We start from the raw sequence: 25,427 nt of genomic DNA on the forward strand, positions 1-25,427 counted from the left end.
ACAAGAGTACATTGTAGTCCAGAAGTTTCCAACACTTTTTTGTTTTTGTTTTTTATTGCTTGGTTTTGGTGGTTTTTGTGTGTGTGTTTTTGCCTTTTAGCTTTGCAAAATCAACAGAATTTGGTCCTAATAAGTGAAAGAGTATTTGGCAATCATTTGCTCAAAAAGCATCAGCGTTGTGGCCCAACGCTGTGAAAAGTAGGCAGGAAGACTACCGTAAATTATTTGGTACCATACTAGCTGACCAAAAGGCATGAGAGCTTTTATGTCAATTAAGGTCTGGTGTCCTGCCAACATGAGATGATATTCTTAAATAGATTACTTACTTCATTTCCAAGTTTTCCTCCACACTGTGGCTCAATTAAACTAAATATATCAGTGTGGCGTAATGACCAATTAATGTATTGTCATGTGTTTGCGAGATACACACAGAGAAAGAGCTTTTATGGATGTCTTCTTTTATGCAAAAACAGAAGATAATTGTTGTTGTAAATTACTGCTGAATAATTAACATAAGAGGTCTCTGGTATTGCTTCCCCTGTCCTGTTTTAGAAGAGGTAGCTAATCAATGTTAGTGTGTTTCGTAAGGTTGTACAATTTTTGGTGAGCATTATCTCAAAATACGAAACACCTGTAGACTACCTCTTGACAAATTCATTAGTCTGATGCAATTCATTGGTATAGTTTTTTTTCCTGTAGATGCTTGCTTTTATTTACTTATTCATAAAAATCTTTATAGGCTTCCTTTTTCGGGCATGGCTGGCTCACCGAAGTGTCTTGCACATTATAAAAACACAGTGCAGATTAAAATGATCAAGTTAGCAGTATTAACAATAATTTAAAAACATTGTTAAATAGATAAGACAATATAAATCTCAGCAGTTAAAAAAAAAATCACCAAAGAAGGAAATAAATCATGTCACAAATGAGGCTCTTTTGGGTGGGAGTATTGTAGCCTCTGATCCTGGGACAGCAGGACCCAGAAAGAATGGATCTCCAAGAATTTCGGACCATCATTCTTTTCTATTTGCTTCTTTCCCATCCTCCCTCTGTGACTGGCAGTTTCATTCCACCTCTCTTTTTAGCTTTGTAGATTCCTCTGACTCCACTGCAGCTACTTCATGCACAAAAGGGAACAAAAATGCTCCAAATAATTAGGGCCTTTCTTCAGTTCAGATCCAGCATCAGCACCTATTATCTTGCAGAAGATTCTGGAGCCTCATGGCTCAAGAAAGGTCCATAGCTTACGTCTGCTCTGGGATCACTTAAAAACAACAACAACAACAAAAACAACAACCCAAAGTGTGGGGCACACCAGCGTTGTGCAATTTCTGGTTGCCATCTTGGTTTTCCTTCCTCTTTTATGACAATTTATTAATTTTCCAAAAAAATACATTAAAAATAAACATAAAAACAACAATATATAAAGAAAAAGAAAAAGAGAGGAAAAAGATGGGAAAAAACAGAACAAAAAAAATCATAATCAAAGATTTTAAACCATAATTTTTGCTTGATTTCCTCCCCCTCTTGGTTTCATTGTTTAATTTTTTGTTCACACACATCCTTATAACCTTAATAATCAATTTTTTTAGACCCTGTTCATCTTAATACAAGTGAGTTTTTAAAAGTTATACTGACGTAAAAGTCTATACACAAAGCTTAAAAAATGGGCATTAAACCTTTACCCCTTTTTTATTATTCAAAGTCCTCTTTCTGTCTTGCACTGTATGTTAACTAGTTTATCCTGTATATTTCAGTAGTTTAGTTTGCCAGCCATCTTGGTTTTCCTTCCAGTGGTCTAGAAGTTTAGTTCTTCCAAAGCCCTGTTCGTACTTACTGGCATACCCTCCTTCACTGCGCTTTGGGAGAAAATTGTTAGGCCCAGTTTTGGCAGAAAAACTGCTTTGGTCAGCCTTTATGATGACCTCTGTCAGACCCACAAGCCCTGAAGCTGGCCTCATTTAAACATATATATAACATTATTACCTGGGCTGCCAAGTGAAGTGTCATGTCAGGTGATTGTCACCACTATCATCCTTCTAAGTGCTTCTGAACTCTGCCCCTGCGGTACACTACATCACTGGGTGGGAGCCAGAGGCACTGGGATAATGAATATGGCGACTGAAGCTGCTAGGCCTAGTGGGTTTTTTCACCATTCAAGTGAAGGATCATGCCTCAGTTGTAGAGCACAAGCTTTGCTTGCAAAAGGTGCCAGACTCAATCGCTGATATCTCCAGGTAGGACTGGGAGAGACTTGGTGTTTAAAACCCTACATACAGTGGTGCCTCGCAAGACGAAATTAATTCGTTCCGCAAGTTTTTTCTTCTTGCGAGTTTTTCGTCTTGCGAAGCACGGTTTCCCATAGGAATGCATTGAAAATCAATCAATGCGTTCCTATGGAAACCGACTTCAGACCAGGTCTGGGGACAGTCTGTCCCCCGACCTCTTCTGAAGGCTGGGGGGGGACGACAAGGGCTTTTCTTCCCACCCCCAGCATTTAAAAAAACCCCGGGACAGCAGAGGACTTCTCCGCTGTCCGGGGCGATCTTAAAATGCTGGCGGGCGGCAGCGAAGCCTCCGGGGCGATTTAAAATCCCCGGGAAGGCAGGCAGGGGGGAGCAAAGACTTTCGCCCCCCGTCGGCCTTCAGAAGAGGTCCTGGACCTCTTCTGAAGGCCGGCGGGGGGCGAAAGTCTTTGCTCCCCCCCGCCTGCCTTCAAAAGCCGTCCGGGATAGCGGAGAAACGAAGGCTGGCGGCGGGAGGAGGTCTCTCTGCCCCGCCGCCAGCCTTCGGAGGAGGTCCGAGGACAGTGGGGAAGACGCGCTGCGCTTCCCCGCTGTCCCGGAGATTTCCCTATGGGCTTTCGTCTTGTGAAGGAAGCCCATAGGGAAATTCGTTTTGCGAAGCGCCTCCAAAACGGACAACCCTTTCGTCTAGCGGGTTTTCCGTCTTGCGAGGCGTTCGTCTTGCGGGGCACCACTGTAATACGAACATAAGATTACCCACTGGATCAGATCAATGGCCCATTTAGTCTAGCATCCTACTCTCACAGTAGCCACCCAGAGGCTTGTGGGAAACTCTTAAGCAGGACCCAAACACAAGAGGACTCTCCCCCTCCTGTGGTTTCTAGCAACTGGTGTTCAGAAACATTGCAATAAACCTTGGAGAGTTGCTGCTCATCAATGTGGATAATATTGAGATAAGTGGGTCAGTGGTCGGATTCAGTATAAGACAGCTTCCTGCGTTCCTGCTCCCCATGCCCTTTAACCCCTTGGGGCCCAGTACAGTGTGCCCCTGAGTAGTTGGCTTATTCTCATGTGTATATGTAGTTCATGTAAATAAGAGGTAATGAGATTTGGTAATACAGGGTGAGTTCTTTAAAAGAGGACCTGTGGATACAGAGTACACATGTTCCATGGGGCCTCTTTTAAAAGACTCACCCTGTATATTTACAGTGGTATAATAATAATAATAATAATAATAATAATAATAATAATAATAATAATAATAATAATTTATTATTTGTACCCCGCCCATCTGGCTGGGCTTCCCCAGCCACTCTGGGTGGCTTCCAAAAAATATATTAAAATCCTCTAATACATCAAACATTAAAAGCTTCCCTAAACAGGGCTTCCTTCAGATGTCTTCTAAAAGTCTGGTAGTTGTTGTTCTCTTTGACATCTGGTGGAAGGGCATTCCACAGGGAGGGCGCCATTACCAAGAAGGCCCTCCAGTTAGCAGCTTAATTCGTTCCAGAGGTCCGTTCTTAAGCCGAAACTGTTCTTAACATGAGGCGCGTTTTCGCTAATGGGGCCTTCCTCTGCTGCCACGCCGCTGGCGCGCGACTTCCACTCGCATCCTGGGGCAAAGTTCGCAACAAGGGGCATCTACTTCCAGGTTAGCAGAGCTTGTTACCCGAAGCATTCGCAAGGAGGACAGTACGTAACCCAAGGTTCCATTGTATGTAGGGTTGGCTTTTATGAAATTGAAAGCACTGTTATAAATATCTCAAATCTTAAGCATAAATTAGATCAGTTGCCAAGGCTATCTAAATAATAGGCCATTCAAAATATCACACTGTTCGCTTACTCTTGCATTTTACAAATTGAAGCATATGGAGCTATTTTCATGCAAACAAATGTGTGTTGCATCCAGATTGCCATAGAGATAATGGATTGACTCCCCCCCCCCCCCAACGACGATCTAAGAATCAATGCAATTATATTTAGCCAACTTATTGGTTTATTTGTACATGTTTATACTGCTTAATATAATAAATATATATATAAGGAGTTAGCATAAAGCGTTAATATTTATTGTACAAAAAAATCCTTAAAAATGAGATAAAGCCACAACAGAACTGTGTTTCAGAAATAAAACTGAGCAGTGTGCAAAACAAAACGAAAGATTAAGGGAAGCCTGGATAAACATACAGTGGTTTTGTTTTGTTTTTTTTAATAGAAATTTAAAGGTCATTACTGTCTCCATGAATTATCCGAGAGAGGGCATTCCAGAGGGTGGGTGCTTTTGTTGAGAAGGCATGATCACCAAGTGATAGTCTACACTGGTCATGTAAAATCTTTAATATGTGAATGGTCAGCAGAGTCTCCTCAGAAGACCTTGAAGATGGGCTGGGTCCATACCACAAGGGAGGCAGACTCCTAGGTTATCCTGATCCCCACATGGTTTACAGCTTCAAATGCCAATAAAACCTTCAACTTGGCTCTTTAGTAATAGGTAGCCAGGAATGGAGAAATATGTGTAAAGCACGGTTAGCCCCACATACAGTGAATTACAGTAGTCTACTTTCTCCAACGGAAAAGTTAGAGGAACCAGCTAAACACCCCAAGCAAAAGCAATTTCCGTCTCTGTGACTGTGATTGTACATTTTCCATTATTTTGGGGAAAGAATTCAAGCCAAACCAGTAATTGGTTGCTATTTACATTAGTGTTGATGTGGAAACATACAACTCTTTCCCACACTACCTCCTTTCATGCATTTATGTCTTGGCTCCCTGAAGTACGTGTTTTTGGTTCTATTTTTTTCTTAGCTATTGTTTTAAAAATGTATAGTGGGCTTCTGAAGAAAGCTAGTACTTCAAATTATATATATATATAAAACAAATTCCTATGTACTTATATTAGAATCATAGAGTTGGAAGGGACCTTGAGTATAATCTAGTCCAACCTCTGCAATGCAGGACTGTGCAACTGTCCCTTATGGGAATCAAATCTGTAACCTTGGTGGTATCAGCACCACGTTCTAGTCAACTGAGCGGTCTTAATTTCTTCAGTACTTGCTGGTCCAACATGTTGGATTTGCTCAGGCTGAAATCTAATATACTCATAAACTAGGCTGACAGCCTTCAAAGAATGTATTTCTAATAATAGGCAAGGCAATGTGGTGCATTCCAGATGTTTTGTGCTGCAACTCTATGAGCCCCATTTGGCTTTGTCAGGAACATTGGGAATTGTACTCCAAAACAACTAGAGGGCACCATGCTTGTATCCTCTCTCTCTCTCTCTCTCTCTCTCTCTCTCTCTCTCTGTGTGTGTGTGTGTGTTTGTGTGTGTGTGTGAGAGAGAGAGAGAGAGAGAGAGAGAGTTTTACAAGTTTAAATGAGTCCTCACCCCTTTCTAGGATTGGTTGAATTTCCTCACTTCCATTTTGTGAGTTCCGTTGATTTGTTGGAGGTTTCAACGCTTCCTGTCTTCCGATGGTTCATAGAAAATTGCCCTTAGTGTGTTCACAGTTCAATTTGTAGGTTTTTCCACGTGTTGTTAATCTTTCCCCTTTCAGATAAGCCACATGCACAAACCATTGTGCTCAGTAAAGTATCCGACATTTTGCTGTTCTCGATGTCATCATCGTTCCTTTAATAGCAGCTTCTGTTTCTTCCTAGTACTCATCTAGTTCCCCGTTGAAAAATATTTCTGACTTACTTGTCACCATTGCCATATTTTAGCATTTAGCATTGCACATTTTTTCCACTTTGGGGCATGCAATTGCACTTCCTTTACAGGTTCTCTTTCAGTTGATTAACTTGCAGGTATTTCTCTAGGTAGTTGCCTTTTCATGGACCCTTTCCTCGGTGATGTCAGGTGACCACAGCAGCACTCCACATAGTGCCAGGATGCTGGGCATAGCTTGCCCTTCTAATTTCCTATAATGCTGATGTAGCATTTTCTTCAACTGATTCGGCAAATAAAATGGCCGCTGGACTTAGCGAACCAGCAGCACTTGGAGCACGAGGCCATGTCTAGAGTGGTGAAGCCTTAGCAGATTCCCAAATCTGCCAGGTGCTGTTGACCCCAGCCATTATCTAGATGACATTTAGGCCTGCTTAATACATCATGCTGTAGAAATGGGATTTTGAAACCCGTGCTTAGTGCATTTTTGTCTTTATAGCCAAACTGATAGGATTTTGCAATGGTTGTAGATGATTCAGAACTACTACATTTTCCTAGTGTATTATTTGCATGTTGCAATTGTTTTATTGGCTCCCTGTTAGGCAAATTATTGATTGTTAAATGGCTGTTTTACTTGCCATAATTTTCTCTCCTTGCAGTTAATGGTTGTTCTCTCCTAACATTACTTCCTTATTGCTCCTTCAATGAGAAACAAGAGAGGTGTGTGTATGGAGAGAGAGAACGGGTTTTATAATAAATTCTCATACTCACTACTAACCCACTGATATCTCCAGCTCACCCTGCAGAATGATTACATTGATGGAAATGCCCAAGAGCAAATAAATGAAGGTCCTGGAACTGGAAATTGAAAAATGTATAGGATTGCACTGTTAATTTTTAATATGATAAATACATTAGAACATAACAAAAAAAATTCCTTCCAGTAGCACCTTAAAGACCAACTAAGTTAGTTCTTGGTATGAGCTTTCGTGTGCATGCACACTTCTTCAGATACACACATTAGAACATATTAAGGATGAAAACAACTGTCTACTAAAGTTTTTGTTACAAAATATTTTTTCTATAAATAAAAACTGGAAATATTAAAATAACTGCTGGGGGAGGTGAGATGAAGGCTAATGCTAAAAAGTAACCTAGGAAATGGGCAAGAAGGTAGGGTAGAAAAAATGAAAACGAGGAAAATGGGAAAATTTGGACCCTTCACTATTGGCTAAACTCTGCCCTTGACCTTAAATTCAGGGTTCAGATCTTAGCAGATAGTCAATAACATATTTTGAATTTGGTTTCTCAGCCTTTTATTACATAGATATGGTAATTTCTGCCTTTGAGGGGAGCTATGAACTGAGCCGAGCCACTGTGTCTAATGGGAAATATTATTTTGGTACTCTAACCACACAGTTAACTGGATTTTAGAGTTTACACATACATGGAATTCAGCTGTAAAGACTCTCCTCCCTGGAAGAGAGGGGCGTGGTTGTGGGCGGGAGCCCGAGCTCCGCCCCTAGCAGGGGGCATTAGCCCCCTGCCTCCTCCTCTCACCTGGCTGGCGCCCACGCCCCTCGGCAGGCACCCAACCAGGTGCCTCCGAGGGGGCGTGTACAGCAGCCTTTTGCTGCAGCGCCAGCCTCTCCTCGGCTTCATTCTTCTCCGTCGTTTCGTCGCGAGTCACCCACCCTCCACTCCCTTTGAGCTCAGGGTCTTAGTTCATTGGCCTTGCTATGGACCTTAGGTTGGTCGCCCTGGTTGTCCAGGGGGCCTGGTAGGAATTTTTCCATTTAGCATTAGGCTTTTTGGTTTTTTCGCCTACCTCATAGCAATCGTCACAACTTTTGTGGTATTGGTGGGTAGGTTAGGCATTGGAATAATGTGTTGTGGTGTGTCGAAGGGCTAGGTGTGGCCATCGCCTATGCCTTCAATTTTTGGGTATTCCGTTAAAGGAATCTGGTGGTCATGTACTCTGTCCGATGCCTGCTTGGCGGGAGGCCATGGCACAACCCTCGGTGACATCAGGGGAGAGCCTATAGTTGGATTAGCATCAACAGGCTCCACCTACTGGTGAATAAACCCCCTTGTTTTAGACATCCAATGCCTAAGCCAATACCTTTTCACTGCTGTAATCAATAAAGTTGTGGCCTTTTCTTGCCCATTAACCTTACATCACGTGTCCTTGCGTATTCATTTCACATGGCGGGGGTCGGGTCCTCGAACCACAAATTCCACTTACGATCCACACATTTTGTGATGATCTTTGATCCATGTTGCACAGGAGTAATGAGTAGTTGGAAAATGATGCAATGCATTGGTGTGGCACAGGACAAGGAACCCGCTATGGGGCAACCTGCGTGCATGCCAGGGCAACCTTCAGAGATCTGCTTGGCATTTAGATCTATTGTACTCCTGTGGACTCCACTAGCAGCCTGAGTATGTGGCTGGGGCTAATGACATAAAACCACACCCTTAGAATCCCTTATGAGCCTTCTCCCTAAGTAGGCTATGGAGCCTGCCAAATATTTTCCTGCCAAACTTAATATAGCTGCAACCAATTCAGCCAACTAGATGTTGTCTGGCTGTAAGAAGTAGACTCCATCTGCCTGAATGCTGGTGACAGATCGCCATCACCCATACACCTCCAGGAAGCATCATACAACTGTATTCACATTCTGCCTGGCTTCATCTACCTTAGCTGGGTCAATTGCCCATAGCCATTCTCTCCATTCCAGGAGACTAGACCACCAGACACTCATCTCTTGAAAGGGTTTCAATCTAGGCTTGACAGCACTGTGCTTTGAGGTTTAGACCTTTCTTCTCTCTCAGATTATCCTTGCCTCCTTTCTGTGTGAGTGGCGCCCCCAGCATGTAGCAGAAAAGAATGGGGCCCATGCTCATTAGGGACTAAACCAAAACTTTGAGAGATACCTACAAAGAACCCTGGAGAACCGCCTAAATGTATAATATAAAGGCACAGGTAGATGGTCCATGTAGGCCTCCAGGTCTTTTAAGGGACAAGACTGCCACCCTGGCTCCACCCTGGGGCATACCTCTTCTTTGCTTGTCTGTCTTTGAGCACTTGATGCACAAGGATATTCCTACCTAGATGGCTATATCTCACCCATCAATTCTGTCAGTTTTGATAAACCAAGTTTTCTGCTCAATTTTACAGATCCCACTCTCACCCCCAAGATGTAATGTGTGAGCTCTGTCAATCCTGACCCTCCTCTATAGCCCACTATTGGATATACATAACTATTGGCAGTTATATGTGCCAACCTTTCCTAGCAAACCAAAGCCAACTTGCACAATCGATCGGACACATTAAGCACATGGGATTAGCAGATATGTGCAAAGACCTGCATATGGTTTCATTTACTATGTACTCGGCTCACAACTTGGCCCTGATTTTGTGTACCAGTGCGGTGAAGTGGAAAGTGTTTTTCAGAACATTGCTTTCCTAGCATAGCTTGTGGTTAGGGATGATGGGAATTATAGTTCAACAACTTCTGGGGGACTTCAGGTTCTCCACTCCTGGAGCAATGTAATTCAGAAAACAAGATTGACTTGTCTGTGTGTGTTACAGTTTACGTAATTGCAGCCATACAGTAAAATCACAGTCTTGTATGTTAGAAGGAGATAGCCTGGTCTCTGTTGAGGTCATTATAGTGCATTCCCTTGCAGGGTGTTTTTTGGAAGTGACTGCACAGGAAATCCACCACTTATCCGTTACGTAAACACAATCTAGCTCTGCTGTATCTGACTTCTTGGGGCTCTGCAAACAGTAAAATTGTTAACCCATCGCTTGACCTGTACATTTATCTTTTCTTTCCAGACTATGCTGGGCCATGGATGACTAATCCAAGAAATATGGAATGCAAACAGAAAGAGCTAGGGGCAGTGTAAGATGCACAGACATTTCTTAGTAGATAGTGATTGCATAGTAGAGTTTCCCTTGCAAAGCAAAGGACGAAATACTTCCCATAAAACTCTTTTATGAAGTTCTTAATGTGGGAAAGTTTATTGTTTCCTTTAAGTAGGATGCAAAATGTCCAGGATGACTTTGTTTTGTTTTAATCCAATTAAATGTGGTGAAGTCTCCAGTCTGGTGCATCCTGCAAACATGGCTAGGGCTTGAAGTACTCACATGACTGTCTTGCAGGTTTTGCGTACTTTAGGAAACCAATTCATCTCTCCCCTTCTGTGGCAATGCAGTAAAGGGGCAGGGCTGGCACCAGCTGTTGACATGGTGAGGTGCCTGCTGGAATGAGGAAGGAGAGTTAGGTGAACTGTAGTAAGCCTTGCAAAGAAATCCACAACAGTTACCAGCATGCACAATTATATGCTAGCCTTGTAGGAAGGTGGTCCACCATATACACTCCAACATTCCTTGGATGAAAATAGGGACATTCTCACTCCCCCCAACTGACCTCCCCTGCCCCGTTTTTTGTTTCCCCTTCCCCCCTCCACAGAGCTTTTCCTATTAGAAGATAGGCGAGTGCCACCAACACTTCACCAACGGGACACAGCACACACATCCTCCATTGTCCTGAGAAAACCCCTTAATCCCGATGCTATGCTGCGCTGCGCTATGCTATGCTATGGTAGATTTACAAAAAAACCCACCAATAAATAAATTTTAGCAAGGGGCAAGATTAGATACGAACAGACATACAAAGCTTTATCTTAAACAGGCAGACAGACAGACAGACCCCTTGTATTCTGCTCCCCCTTTCTTCCCACCCAAAGCAGCCCTGTTCTCTGCCTGCCCTTCGGAGCTGGTGTATTACATGGAGCTGGGCCATGGCGGTGGCAGCCTCTCCTCCTCCTTGCCCTCTCTTCAGCAGCTGCAATGAGCTGCCCAAGGGAGGAGGCCAGCAGCAGTGGCCATGGAAAGGCAATGGGATGCTCCCTTTGCAGCCACAGCCATCATTGCTGCCAGTCAGGACAAGCACCGATTCATCCTCCTCCCTGAGCTGGCAACAGAATAGGGACATCCCGGTATAAAATCAGAAGGCTTTTGTAATTCCTGGACTGACCCTGGGAAATTGGGACACTTGGAGGGTATGCCACCACCAACTGGCAGGAACAGTGCTTGGCACAACTATGACACATTTCTCGGTCAGTTGCAAAGGTCCATGCTGTCCCCACACCCCTGAATACTTGCCATATATGCCCTGTTTTGAAAGAAGGCCGGGGGGGGGGGTGAGTAAGCATCTACTGAAGCTCCTTCTGCTTGTCTGCTGCCTAAGGAAAGAGGCAGGTTAGAAGAAAAGCTGCCATCATGTGGCCTGAGGGAGACCCACTAGGGACTCTTTCCCTGGAGACTCCCCAAACCCACAAGCCAGCATTGTGATGGGGAAACGTGCAAGTTCTCAACTTTCTCATCTCTCCTTTCATTGCTCACAAAACAGGGGGGGAAAGGGATGCACAAGCTGCTTGTGCATCTGTTTGGTGTGTGTGTGTGCTTCCTGCAAAGTTACTTACCGAAAGACTGTTGAATGGAAAAGCATTTTGTCTTTAATACACACTTATTACAATTTAGAAGCAACGCATATACAAAAGCAAATTTGAGCTAGGGAGCTTCAAGACCCACCCCCCTTGCCTTCAGTTTTGCTTGCACGCTTCACTCTTCTGCCGCCTGTGCAATGAGAAAAAGCTTACTTTGGGGGGTAGGATGGGGTATACAGGGTTGCTCTTTAGAACTAATTCCTCTCCTTTTCCCTCAAGAATTTGTAATGTGACAAAGATGTAGCGAGACAGGCAGCTTCTTTTTCTGCAGGGTATAAAGGGGATTAAGCTTCAAATTTCTGCTGGGCTTCATGGCAGTTGTGGTTCAGTCTGGCAGGAAAAGATGCTCACAACATCAGTATGCTGGTGGTGCCTTCTTCAGTTTACAGGCATAGGGAAAGGAAAAGACATCTTTGAAGAAGGTTCTGTCTGCTCCTCCACCTTGGCCTCTGAGGAAACTGAGTCCTTTGCATGCTTCTTGAGGGTTTATGAAAAGTAAAACAGAACAGTTGATTGGTTGGGGGGCAAGCAGAGGGTTATTCCTACCTCCCCAGTACTTCTATAAGCACATAAATACTTTGATTTTTAATTTTTAGATCTACTTCTGATTATTGTCTATTGGCATCTGAAAGATGGCTGAAATATAGTCCCAGTAAAGGTAAAGGACACCTGGATGGTTACGTCCAGTCAAAGGCGACTATGGGGTTGTGGCACTCATCTCGCTTTCAGGCCGAGGGAGCCGGCGTTTGTCCACAGACAGCTTTCCGTATCATGTGGCCAGCATGACTAAACCGCTTCTGGCACATCGAGACACTGTGACGGAAACAAGTGCTCGTGGAAATGCCGTTTACCTTCCCGCTGCAGCGGTGCCTATTTATCTACTTGCACTGGTGTGCTTTCGAACTGCTAGGTTGGCAGGAGCTGGGACAGAGCAACAGGAGCTCACTCCATCGTGGTGGGGATTCGAACCGCTAACCTTCTGATCGGCAAGCCCAAGGGGCTCAGTGGTTTAGACCACAGTGCCATCTGCGTCCCATTTCAGCAAGTAGTTTTGCTTGAGCTAGGGAACTTCTTCTATCCTATCTTACCCTGTCTTCATGTGCCCCACCTCCCCAAAATCTGCTTTGGGGGACTTGGGGGAACTCCAGAGCAGTTTTGGATGTTGGGGAGGGGGCAGAGGGAAAGTTCTATTACATAAGTGGAAGCCCTTGCATAAATGGGACAACTTCATTGGATAAAACTATCAGACTCATTGTGCTGTTTGTGGAATCTTATATGTCGGACCATTATTGAGTACATTACGTCTTAGCTTTACTCGAATGGCTTGGCTCCCGAACAAATCGGCTCCCGAATGCCACAAACCCGGAAGTGAGTGTTCCGGTTTGCAGACCTTTTTCAGAAGCTGAACATCCGTGACTTCCAGTTGAGTGCAGGAAGCTCCTGCAGCTATTCGGAGGCCACACCTTGGTTTTCGAACGCTTTTGGGAGTTCAACAGACTTCTGGAATAGATTAAGTTTGAGAACCACTTTATGAGATTTAGCACATCTTTACATCTCAGTCTTCTGTCTTTTCAAATTATTTTAAAATACAAATTAAATCTATGTATAAAAACCGTTTTGATTAGCAGTCATTAAATCCTTGATCAGCATCTGCGTGTGCCTTCATCATTGCATTTTTGCAGCTTAAGTATAGCCTCATGTTTTGTGTCTGGATGTCACATGGTTAAGTATGTATTTTTCTGGCACAGCATATCTCAGGGCTAAGGAGCAAACTCAGATAAATTAGTGTCATTTTGCCTGTCATTTTTCATGTTAGGTTTGCTGATTTTTTAGTATGCCGTTTTCTGTGATGCAATCAATTTGAAGCATAAGCACTTTGGAAAGATTTTAATCTTAGGCAAGCAAATTTAAAAAAACAACAACCACCCACCTTAGCAAGTGTCAATAATTTTGACAAAAAATAAATTTCTTAGTACTTGCAAAGATGCTTCATGGTTCACAAATGCCAAACTGCTGTAACCATGTCAGAGTGCCAGAATCAGAACTGCTGGCCCAACCATTAGGTAGAGTGGGGCAGCTGCCTAATGCAGCTGGGTTTGGTTGTCATGAATGGGAAGCAAAGGGTTGTTTATTATTGTTGTTACTGTTATTGCTACTATTATATTTTTGTGAAGCAGTTATTAGAGTTTCTGTCCTGCCTTGAGATTGGGACAGAATTTGCTCTTGTGCCTTACGCAGCAGAATGTATTGGATCAGTCTTGATTATATAAGTGTACTTAAAATATTTAGCACATGCTCCTCTGCTTTGGTAATTTATCCATTTGGAGTCTATGTGAACTGCAGGCTTGCCTTCTGTAAAATAATTCATGATATTGCCTCCCTTTTAATTCGTATAATCCAGGCACATCCAACAGGTAGATCGTGATCTACCGATAGATCACTGGACATCTGTAGTAGATCACTGATAGATCACTGGCTCCCCTCAAAGAAGCTCAACAACTTTGGCTCCTCTAAAAAAACCCCACATTTTTGCCCTGCACCCCCCAAAAGGGGGCATCACTGCCAGTTTTTAACTCTGCGAGTAGATCGCAGTCTCTTGGGAGTTGGCCACCCCTGTTGCATTAGGGTGGAGAAGGGAGGTTTTTAGCATATTTAAAACCAGCTATTGTTCTGATTTTATGGGACGCGGGTGGCGCTGTGGGTAAAAGCCTCAGCGCCTAGGGCTTGCCGATCGAAAGGTCGGCGGTTCGAATCCCCGCGGCGGGGTGCGCTCCCGTTGCTCGGTCCCAGCGCCTGCCAACCTAGCAGTTCGAAAGCACCCCTGGGTGCAAGTAGATAAATAGGGACCGCTTACTAGAGGGAAGGTAAACGGCGTTTCCGTGTGCGGCTCTGGCTCGCCAGAGCAGCGATGTCACGCTGGCCACGTGACCTGGAAGTGTCTTCGGACAGCGCTGGCCCCCGGCCTCTTGAGTGAGATGGGCGCACAACCCCAGAGTCTGACAAGACTGGCCCGTACGGGCAGGGGTACCTTTACCTTTATTGTTCTGATTTGTAATAGGGCTTATTACAAATGATTTTGACATCTTAAAAAAATGAAACCATCACTTTTCTTATTTAAAAAAATGTTAAGTACTTGTATAAGTACTAACTTTCAGGCTAGTTAGTACATATTTGATCCTTGTAGTCTTAGTTCAAATGCACATTCTCTCCTTTTAGCCTGAGATTTTGTTTTGGTTATTTATAGTAGCTTTTATTTGAGAATGAGAAAAATACCCACTTGTTATTTTTTCTTCAAGAAGCACATATCTCCTTCCAGATGCCTGCATCTCTTTGAGACAAAAGGGTATGTTAAGTTCCATCTATAAACAGAATCTGCTAATTAAGAGTTATTACTTAGGAGATTGGTACAGACCTTTCAGAATTAGATGTGTGTTCCTCTCAGATATCCATTAGCCGCTAATAAGATAATGCAGATGGACCATTCAGTTTCCTGTTTCCTTCTATTGTACCTTTTGAGCCATATATGGACCAATGGGATGGGCTGAACAATAACTGGATGTCCTTCTCCTCCCTTAACAGCCCTCAAAGAATGTTTGTTATTAGATTGCTCTTTCTGTTTAGTTTCATTGAGCTATGCTAATAAAGGAAACATAACACTCTGAAGGACAATATCCAACCCCCGTTCCTTTTTTTACCCTTTCCCACCATAATTAGCTTATCCAGTTACTTCATTTCGAACAATAAAAACAGTATGCAATCTCACAGAATCAAATATGATTTGTGGAGAAACTGACAACGTAATTTCTTCATCACATGGAACATTAAATACAACGTAAATATTGTTTGGTTTATTGTTTATCCACAAAAGGCACATCTGTTTCCATAAAGTTGATTGTGAACTATCATAGCCATGGTTGTTGGGGATAAATTGTGGCCACTGGAGAAAAAGTGATAAGCTCTACACCCGGAATGGGGAAGCTTTTTTTACCTTCAGGATCTGTCTTGTGGACCAAATTTGACAGGAGAGCAGGGGCACCCATTTGTCAAAATCCCTTGCACTCTATTCTCTGAAGCTTAAAAGGGAAGCAAGAAGTAGACTTGCAAAACCTTTCCCAAGTCTTCCTGCACTTCCCTTTTAAGTCTTCAAGTCTGGGGACTTAAAGGTGGAGGGGGGGTGGACTGTCAAGGCATTGCGAGTCTCCCCCATTCCCTTTGAGTCTTCAATCTTGAAGACTTGATGTGGGATGGTGATGTGGGAGGAGACTTGCAAAGCCTTTTCTGAGTCTCCCTATGCTTCTCTTTTAAAACTTAAAAGGGACTTAAAGGAGGAGGGGGAAGACTTGCCCCCGCTCTCCCAACTGAGCAAGCAGCACTGGGAGTGCCTTAAAGCATTTCCAAAAGCCTCTTTGAAGTGATTCTCTTGCATGTGAGCTGCTTCAAATAGCACTTTTGCACAGGGATGGAGATGATGAATGGATTAAATCCTGCTGCCTTGGCTGTGTGGTCTTATTCCCTACTGGGAACAGGATCACACAGCCAATCCAAGATTAAACACTGCCCTCTTGTCCATCAGCTGATGGGCCAGTTTGGGGGAAATGGCCCTCTGGTGGGCCTAGGTTGGTCCATGGGTCAGAGGTTCCCCATCCCTGCTCTACATTATCTTTCTTTCATGGTATCTGAAGAAGTGTGCATGCACACGAAAGCTCATACCAGTAACAAACTTAGTTGGTCCCTAAGGTGGAAGGAATTTTTAAATATTGTCTTTCTAGTTAAGGCTTCAAATTACTCGTGTGAGAATAGTCCTGCAAGGAGTGGTTCATTACCATTCTCCTATTTATAGCCTTCTGTGTCTTTGAGTGCAAAGATCTGAAATGTAGACTGTTTTTGAGTACCAGGTAGCAAGGTCAATAGTCCAGTTAATCCACAGGATACCAACTAGGAATGCAATGTCTTCTGCACTAACTGACTTGTGCCAGTTGACACAGCACCAACCTTCTGCAGAGGCCCAGGCTGTATTCAAGCCTCATTTTCCTCACAGACACCATACCCTCTTTTCCTTATAGTGTCTGTACTTACTTTCCGTTGAATCAGCCTCTTGCAGTAAGGCACTGCATCGGAGAGAATGGGAATGAGGGAAGAGATTACCAGCTTCAGAACACGGTAGAAACATTTACCAAGTGAAATAGCGTATTGCACGCCCTTTGTCTATGTTTCTCTGGTTTTATGGAAATACTGAAGAAGAGTACTAATATTTTGCTGTTTCTTGTTGGCGAAAAATATATACGAGTCACTAGTGTCGTCCCCCCCCCCCTTTTGCTTTTGGGTTTTTATTTCGTTGTTGTTTCTCTGTTACTACACTTTTTTTATAAATTATGCATAAAATCTCCTGGAAAATAACATTACATTCAGAACCATCTTTGGTGCAGTGGTGTGGAAAAGAACAGCTCATTTGCTGCTGCTCAAGGAGTTTATTAATTTAATTTATAGTCATTTGCTGCCGTCTCTGCTGCCCGTCTTTATTTTCAGAGATATCTGTGTAGGCACGGTATCATTTAAATTCCGTCCACATCCACCTACAATTCCCCAGAATTGGAATCTGTAACTCCCCAGGATCATAGCAATACTGATGGAAGGGAACATTAGGCCGTTCCCCTTGCTCCAGAGAAGTGGGCTGTATACTTAACTTTATGGCAGACACTTAGCCATGCCTGTCATTTTAAACCTCCAGAGAAATAGACCTCACAGCTTCCATGAGTAATTTATGTTCTTGAGCAATTGTTCTTACGCCGCTATTACAATCCTTGTAAAAAGCCCCATTTAATTCAATATAATGTTCTTTGGCGGAAGTGTGCTTACAACTGTAGGAAGTTTATTCAGTTACGCAATCCACTTTTTATGTCCCCAAAGAGTAATCATCGCCTCTTGACCTAAGTGAGATGTCACTTGCGACTTTGTCTTTTGACAGTGCTGAAGTATGTCTAGTCCGAAACAACCCTTGAGAAGTACAAATAGAGCATCATGCCAAACTGGACCAGAAAGCAGCAGATGTTAATAAGTAACCCAGGATCTATTAGTCATCAGAGTCTAGCAAGGTTGTAAAAGTGCTGACTCAGTGCTTGGATCTGGTTATAATAGGTTGGATGAGGGCCAATAAGCTTAAACTCAATTTCAGTAACATGAAGGTCCAATATGTAGGATGGATGTCTGGTTGAGGGAGATGGTGTGGAGGAGTATAGAGAGAGGAGCTGTTCAGCCTTTCCCATAACTTGGGGCCAGTCAGGTCTGTGTCCCAAGGTTTCTGCATCATTATGGCATTCTGGATACTTTACTGTTCCAGCCCAAACACAATGATTCATGTCATCAGAGATGCAAGTCTTCTTTAAACTGATCTGGTTTACCCTTTTTTTTTACCTTGTAGAGCAGGCTGAAGAATCGACTTGTTGGGTGGAGCAAGCCTCTTTTGAAATTTGAACCACTCAGACTCTGGAGATACTGGTGTCACCAGGTGAGAGGGGAAGACATTTGCTACTTAATTACTTTTTAAAAATATATAATTGTTTTTTCTATGCTATGCATACTGTATAAAGTCACAAAATTGAAACTTAATATAACAAGACATACAGAAACGAACAACCCTCCCCTCTATGCCAGAACCCTGGTAAGTAATCTTATGTATAGTCACAGTTGCCTCTTTCATTCTCACTTCCTTACTTATCACAGAATGAAATGATGTCTTAATTCTGAATTGAAGAGGCAGGCCTATTCATTCTGCACCTAGAAAACAAGTCAGTCTGTGAATGTTGCCCTCCAGCATTTGTGATTGGTGTGGAAAGAGTTACAGAGAAGAGCTTGTACATTTGGTAAAAACTGGTTGCACCCAAAGTCAGCACCAGGTTTGAGGTGACCCTAAGAATGGTGACCCCTGGGACCACCCAGTCCCCTATTCCAGGAAACTTACCAGGTGCAATAAGCAGGAGTCCTTTCTTTTATATTTTTACTTGGGTGGTAGCTGATTGCCACCTTCTTTCCCCCAGAATAAATCTGGGCTCTGACGTAGCAGAATCCAGAGGCATTCTGGGGCGATGAAAATGGTGGGTAGCTGCAGGCACAGTAAAGAGTTAAAAAGAAAGAAAAGGGAATGTTGGTGTCTGATGTCATTCTCATTGGACTTCCTGGGACCTGGCATCTGCCCATCCATGCTAGGTCCTGAATCTAAGCCTTCTTGCACTTTCTATTTTCGAGACTGTAAGGGGAGGGGGTCTGGAAACATTCTCTTTAGTATGGTTTTCTTCCACTTTAAGACTTGATTGTGTATCCAATACTGACAAAGGGTAAGTACAAAAGTCTACTCATAGTCTGACTTCCATTTCCCTCATTCCACATAGTGCAGAAGTTGGAAGCATTCGCATACTGACTGCTGAACATAAGCAACTGCTGGGCCAGACTGCTGTTAATCATGCCGTGTTAGCGCTTGCTTTCAAGAGGGGTCCTCCAATTAGTTGTAAATTTGAGAAGCCTTTTTTGAATTATATCTTAACACAGGTAAGAATTTGAGATCATCTCTTTTGATCTCTTATTTGTGCTTTGACAGCACAAGTTTAAAACATGCTACCTTGGTGCTTTGTACTGAATGTGGAGAAAAGGAAAGAGAGACAATATTTTTAAAATTCAGATGTGCAGGAGGTGCTGCCTGCATAGATCATAACCCAGGGACATTTCTCCTCCCTCTGAAGTAGCTGAAAAAGCCACTGGCTATGCACATTTTGATAATTTGTGCTTAGCTCTGCATGTTTGTGGCTAACAGAAATGCAGTTGGAAATATGATTGTTTCACAAGCAGCATTTTTTATTTATTTCAGGACTTCTTGATCATTCAGAATAGGTGACCTTGATGTAAATTTCATTGATTAAATGCCACAAGCCACATTTCTTACTCGGGCAACTGCACTGAATGTAGAGATGACTTTGTTTGGTATGCTATCTTTCCACCACATACCTGCTTTGCTTTTTAGGTACCAAGGTGTGGTGAAATTATGGTTAGAGCATGGCCTTCTCCTATGCCAAGTTAGCAAGGATCATTTCATTTCTATTATCAAGTGAAATTGCTTTATATGTAGATTTACTCCACTCTCTTCATTTGTTTTGAATGTGTGTAGGTTGTCATCTCAGTCTCATTGATTTAATGAGGCTACCAATCAACATTTTAAAATGTTAAGTCTCCTACTACTCTTTAGTTGCCAGGAAGATCCATTAATAGTTTTCCCATCTGCTCCTCAAAGGTAGACAACAAGCATCTTTTTAGAATTCTGTTATTTAGCTGGACCTCTCCGGCCTTGTTTTAGTGAACAGGCTCAACCCCACATGTTTTCACTGACCAGCTGCTAGGATTGCAGACCCTCCAATTGTCCCTATTTTCCAGGGACAATCCTGGATTTATAGAAGCTGTCCTCGTTTCTGATTTGATCCCAGAATGTCCTGCTTTTCCTTGTTGTTTAGTCTTTTAGATGTGCCCGACTCTTCATGACCCCATAGACCAGAGCACGCCAGGCACTCCTGTCTTCCACTGCCTCCCGCACTTTGGTCAAACTCATGCTGGTAGCTTCAAGAACACTGTCCAACCATCTCGTCCTCTGTCGTCCCCTTCTCCTTGTGCCCTCCATCTTTCCCAACATCAGGGTCTTTTCCAGGGAGTCTTCTCTTCTCATGAGGTGGCCAAAGTATTGGAGCCTCAGTTTCAGAACCTGTCCTTCCAGTGAGCACTCAGGGCTGATTTCCTTAAGAATGGATAGGTTTGATCTTCTTGCAGTCCATGGGACTCTCAAGAGTCTCATCCAGCACCGTAATTCAAAAGCTTTTCCTTAGGACGTCTCTGTATTTTCATCGGAGAAATGTTGGAGGGTATGGTTATGTGACACCACACCCACTGAGTGAAGGAGAGAAGTAACTATACAACTTTTAGAAGACATCTGAAGGCAGCCCTGTGTGGGGAATTATTTTTTTTTTAATTATGTTTTCATATATGCTGGAATCTGCCCAGAGTGGCTGGAGCAACCCAGTCAAATAGGCAGGGTATAAATAATAAATGTATTCTTATTCTTGTGGAATAGGGCATCCCTATTTTCATTGGAGAAACGCTGGTGGGTATGGAACTGTTTAATATACATCCTAGGTAATCCAGGCAAGTTCAAGTTCTTCAGGTAGCGGGTGCTGCTGGTTTAATCCTCCAGCTAATCTTTGGTTTGCGTTTCCTTCCGATTCCTCTTGGCACCTGGCCTGCTTGTCTTCCTAGAACTGTGCCTGCTTACCTGGCTGATCAACCTGGTTAACCTGCCTATCTTTGCTCTCACATTGCTTGCTGTTTGGAAGTCTGGCTTGGAAGTCTGCTGGAGTCCCTGGGATCTCACCACACATTCTGCCCCAGAGTGTGGACAATGGGGAGGCAAGGCTAGTGAAGACCCAACAGTGAGGCATGGCCTCTCGCTCTCTCTTCCCCTCATATTAGCATTAATTGTATGAGCAAGTAACAACTGAATAGGGCTAGTGAGCTTCCTTGAGCATCTGTTGGGCCTCCATTAATCCTAAAGATACGCCTGCATCATTACATGATTACTGGGCTCTAGAATCTGTAGAAGATAATTGTATACTTCAGCTGTATCTATAAATGTGAAGAGCTCCACAGACAGCATTACTGGACTTAATGCAGCTAATAACCTTTGGTACTTTTCCCGACTGAGGAACACTCTGCATCTATGTAACTTGGCAGGCAGGGAGGCAGATTCACATTAATTTGTTATTACTGCTCATTTGAGTTCCTGTTGCTATCTAATCTATTTCTCATTTCCAGGGTGGTCCTTGCTGATGTTTTAGAGGGGGGACAAATTGACAATCTTAGGAGAAAAAATTAGGTTTCGATCCTAACAGGCCCCTCTTTTTAAGCAGCATAGATTAAAAACACACACAGTACATTCATCACACTTCAGTTTGATGAAAAGGAAAAGTGAAACAAAATGCAGAATTTTTACATACGGATGTTTGCCCGTCATCACCTAATTTCTCATTTGGTTTTATTGTTGCAGAGCTGATTTGCTGCTGTTTTTGTTTCACTGAAACTTCTATCCCTGAACCTTCTATCCCTAAATAGACCTCATCTGCACCATACATTTAAAGTGATATCATAACTCTTTTAACCATCATGGCTTCCCCTAATATTGGGAGTTATAGTCAAAACAAAAAAATTCCTTCCAGTAGCACCTTAAAGACCAACTAAGTTAGTTCTTGGTATGAGCTTTCGTGTGCATGCACACTTCTTCAGATGGGAGTTATAGTTTGTTAAAGGTGCTGAGAGTTGTTAGGAGATCCCTGCTCCCCTCATAAAGCTACAATTATCAGAGATCCTTGGAAGAGGGATTGGCTGTCAAATGACTCTGAGAATTGGTTCACAGCTTTCATGTTTGAAATAATATCCCAAGTGGGGTGTGATCAGTGCCTTATGTTATCGTATGCTCTTTTTACTGATGTTCAGAGACGAGTGTCATTGCTTATGTAGTCAAAATCGCACCAGTGGGGAGGCATCAGCAGACTCAGGGGAACCCCAAGATTTGCAAGATAGTTTTGGTCTGTCATTAGTCAAGAAAACCCTACAGTGTTTTTATAATTTATTTATTGACTCAGAAGCAGACCAAGGAGGAATGACCATGCTCGGAGGCCATGGAATGCTACCTGACTGTTGTGGGGAGAAGAACGAAAAAAAAAACAGGGAGGGGAAACAGAATGAAGTATCATTGCTAATAGTGGTTGTTGATGATACAACTAACAATAACAACAACAACAATTATTATTATTTATACCCCACCCATCTGGCTGGGTTTCCCCAGCAACTCTGGTTGGATCTCAACAGAATATCAAAAATACAATAAAACATCAGACATTAAAAGCTTCCCTAAACAGGGCTGCCTTCAGATGTCCTCTAAAAGTCAGGAAGTTGTTTATTTTCTTGACATCTGAGGGGAGGGCCTTCCACAGGGAGGGTGCCACTGTCAAGAAGGCCCTCTGCCTGATTCCCTGTAACCTCACTTCTTGCAGGGAGGGAACCGCCAGAAGGCCCTCGGAGCTGGACCTCAGTGTCCAGGCAGAACGATGGGGGTGGAGATGCTCCTTCAGGTGTACTGGGCTGAGGCCAGTATATGTGTGACCTCTTTGTGGGGTAGGATCTGTCTTTTATTTGTGCAGATTTTTTCTTTTAGGTTTACATTGGTCCCACTATGCCAAGAGGAAAATATGACATACAGTGGTACCTCAGGTTACATACGCTTCAGGTTACATACGCTTCAGATTACAGACTCTGCTAACCCAGAAATAGTGCTTCAGGTTAAGAACTTTGCTTCAGGATGAGAACAGAGCAGCAGGACGCCCCATTAGCTAAAGTAGTGCTTCAGGTTAAGAACAGTTTCAGGTTAAGTACGGACCTCCAGAACGAATTAAGTACTTAACCTGAGGTACCACTGTAGTGGTGTTTTAGTGTGGTGTCTTTTTGGTAGAAATATCAATACTTTTGAGGGGAGAATTCTAGAGGGGACACCAACAGCCTAAGGAGAACTGGATGTGCTCAGCGGTCATGAAACGCTGAGTGACTTGAGTAACATTTTACACATCTCAGTTCATAGAATCATGGAATCACCTGTGTGGAGAATGTTTTTTCTCCTTCCCTTTCACTCAAGGGTCTGCTGGATCCTGGCTTAATTCAGCAGCTCATGGAAACGGATTAATCAAGGGATTAATTTGCAAAGTTGCTAGGCTTTCTTATTTATTTCTGGTTGCTTCCTCCTTCCTCTTGCTACAGGATACTTCAGCAACCGCCTATAGAGTGAAACTTCCACTCCAGGAAGAAGAAAAAGGGTGTGATACTGGAACTGAACAGTCTCCTATATGTGATCACATTATTTTTTTTCAAAAGAAGAAGCTCGAGAGAGATTTGCCATCACAGCAGGAATGTACCAGGAAGATGACTGGAAGAATTCAGCAGTGAGGAAAAAAAGAGCATCATCTGATGAGTTACTTTCTCACACTGCATCGCCGGACTTGATACCCTCCTTCCTTTCTTCTGCGGAGTAATGGTCCTGAGCATTCCACTGTTTTGAGGCATCACCATGTCTACCAGCAGCCGTACGTGTCCTGTACCAACAGTCAATGGACACATGACTCATTACCCAGCTCCGCCGTACCCATTACTTTTCCCTCCTGTCATTGGTGGACTCTCCCTTTCGACTCTGCATGGCATTCAAGGCAACCCGCCAACCAGCGGCTGCAGCACCCCATCACCAGCAAGTAAGTTCTGATTCTTCTTTCATGCTTCCTGCATTGAAGGTTGTGCAAGTTGGCTTGTTGTTAATCTTATTTTTTTAAAAAAACAATTTACAGAAAGCAGCCATGTGTATCTATTTGAAATTTTATGTTTCATTTCTCAAAACACGTGCAATAGATGCTTTGGCCTAGGAATCCATCAAAAAGCAAAACAATAGGGTATGTTGTTCTGTAGGTGTGATGATGTCTGCTTCTTCAGATAACCCTTGCTTAGCCTGCAGATTTATTCTGATATATTTATTACTTTTCTGCTTGTTGGCCTTCCATGATAGCATGAAGTCCTTCTTATTTCCAAAACCACTTTGAAGCTGTTTTTATTAAAAAAAATCTTGCCACTCATAATCATGCGGCGCCCTTCTGAATTTTTTACGTTGCATTTTTATGATGTTTGGTGCCTCCGCAGCTGCTTTGAAATTGTTATCGCCAGCTTTAGTTGTTGTTTTTCTTGTTCCTTTAATATATTGCTGTTTTTATTTGTGCTGTTTTTTTCTTTTTGTTTTTACTATTTCTGTAAACCACCTGGAAACCATGAGGAAAGACGGGCTACAACTATTTAAAAATAAATAAATAATATGAACCTCACAACAAACCTGTGAGGCAAAGTAAACTGAAGGATACTGACGGGTCTAAATACATTGAATGAAGTTCATGGATGAATGGAATTCGAACTGGGATCTCCTGGTCCTAGTCTAAGATTCCCAACCACATTGGGCACAAAGCATCAAGTCCAGTAGTCCTAGTAGCATTAATTCTGTAAAAGTTAATTAATGCTGCTTTTCAAAAGAACAATGCCCCGTTTCCAGTAAATATATATAATCCAGTAGACCGAGACAGCACAGTGTCATGACATTTTATATTGCTTGAAAGGAGGCTCCCTACTAGCTAGTTTTGGAGGGGATGGACTTAAAGAAGAAGCTCTTACAAGGGCACCAGTGTTGTGCCCTACAAATGTTGCTGAACTGTTAACTCCCACCATTCCTGAACATCAGCCATGCTGGCTGGGCCTAATGTGAGGTGTAGTTCAACAATAGTGGGATGGCGCCAAATTACCTACCGCATAACGATATGCAGCAGTCCATTGCTTAGGCTTTGAGCAGCTCCGCCTGAAAAGCCACATCTTTGTTTATTAGTAAAAGTGACTCCAGGGCACTAGAATCTGAGCCTATAATATATCCTTTTGTTAATCCTGAAGCAATTTTGCTGGTAGAAACGATTTAGGGGGACAGGTTCTCCCCTTCCCCTCCTTCATTGCCTTGGCAAGTGCCAGGAAGAAAAAGAAAGGCAGTTTGGCTCTGTTTGCATTCCCAGGTTCCCTGGCATCTTCAGGTAGAGCTGAGTCTGAAATCCTGGAAAGCTACTGCCAGTCAGTGTTTACAATACTGAGCGGGATGATAAGGCAGCCTGCTGTGTTCCTAAATAACCAGATCAGAGGATTAAACAGGGAAATTAGCATCAATGAGTTTGAATGGGTTGTATGGTTGCCTGCATTACTTGTGACCTTGTTATTCCTTGCCCCATGATGTATTGTCTTTGGGGAAAGGTTATCAGTGGGCTTTGGTCTTACGAAGGCTGACATGGTCCCACCATGATTTCTCCATGGTTATCTTAGACCACGATTTCTCCACAAGCAGATACACC

At 43.0% G+C, this 25,427-nt stretch overlaps 1 protein-coding gene across 6 annotated transcripts in view; it reads left to right on the forward strand.

The window, feature by feature from the left end:
- Positions 1-25,427, forward strand: part of RARB (retinoic acid receptor beta) — a 342,084-nt gene that overhangs the window by 106,623 nt on the left and 210,034 nt on the right. For 4 of the 6 annotated variants that reach the window (XM_077916295.1, XM_077916294.1, XM_077916293.1 and 1 more), the window contains exons 3-4: positions 17,849-17,935; positions 23,269-23,753. In XM_077916295.1, the coding sequence (XP_077772421.1) occupies positions 23,576-23,753 (178 nt within the window). In that variant the 5' untranslated portion in view covers positions 17,849-17,935; positions 23,269-23,575. The remainder of the gene's footprint in view (positions 1-17,848; positions 17,936-23,268; positions 23,754-25,427) is intronic. The other 2 variants (XM_077916297.1, XM_077916296.1) reach the window with 1 other exon arrangement.

This window comes from Podarcis muralis, chromosome 12 (assembly GCF_964188315.1).
Source record: "Podarcis muralis chromosome 12, rPodMur119.hap1.1, whole genome shotgun sequence".
NCBI lineage: Eukaryota > Metazoa > Chordata > Lepidosauria > Squamata > Lacertidae > Podarcis > Podarcis muralis.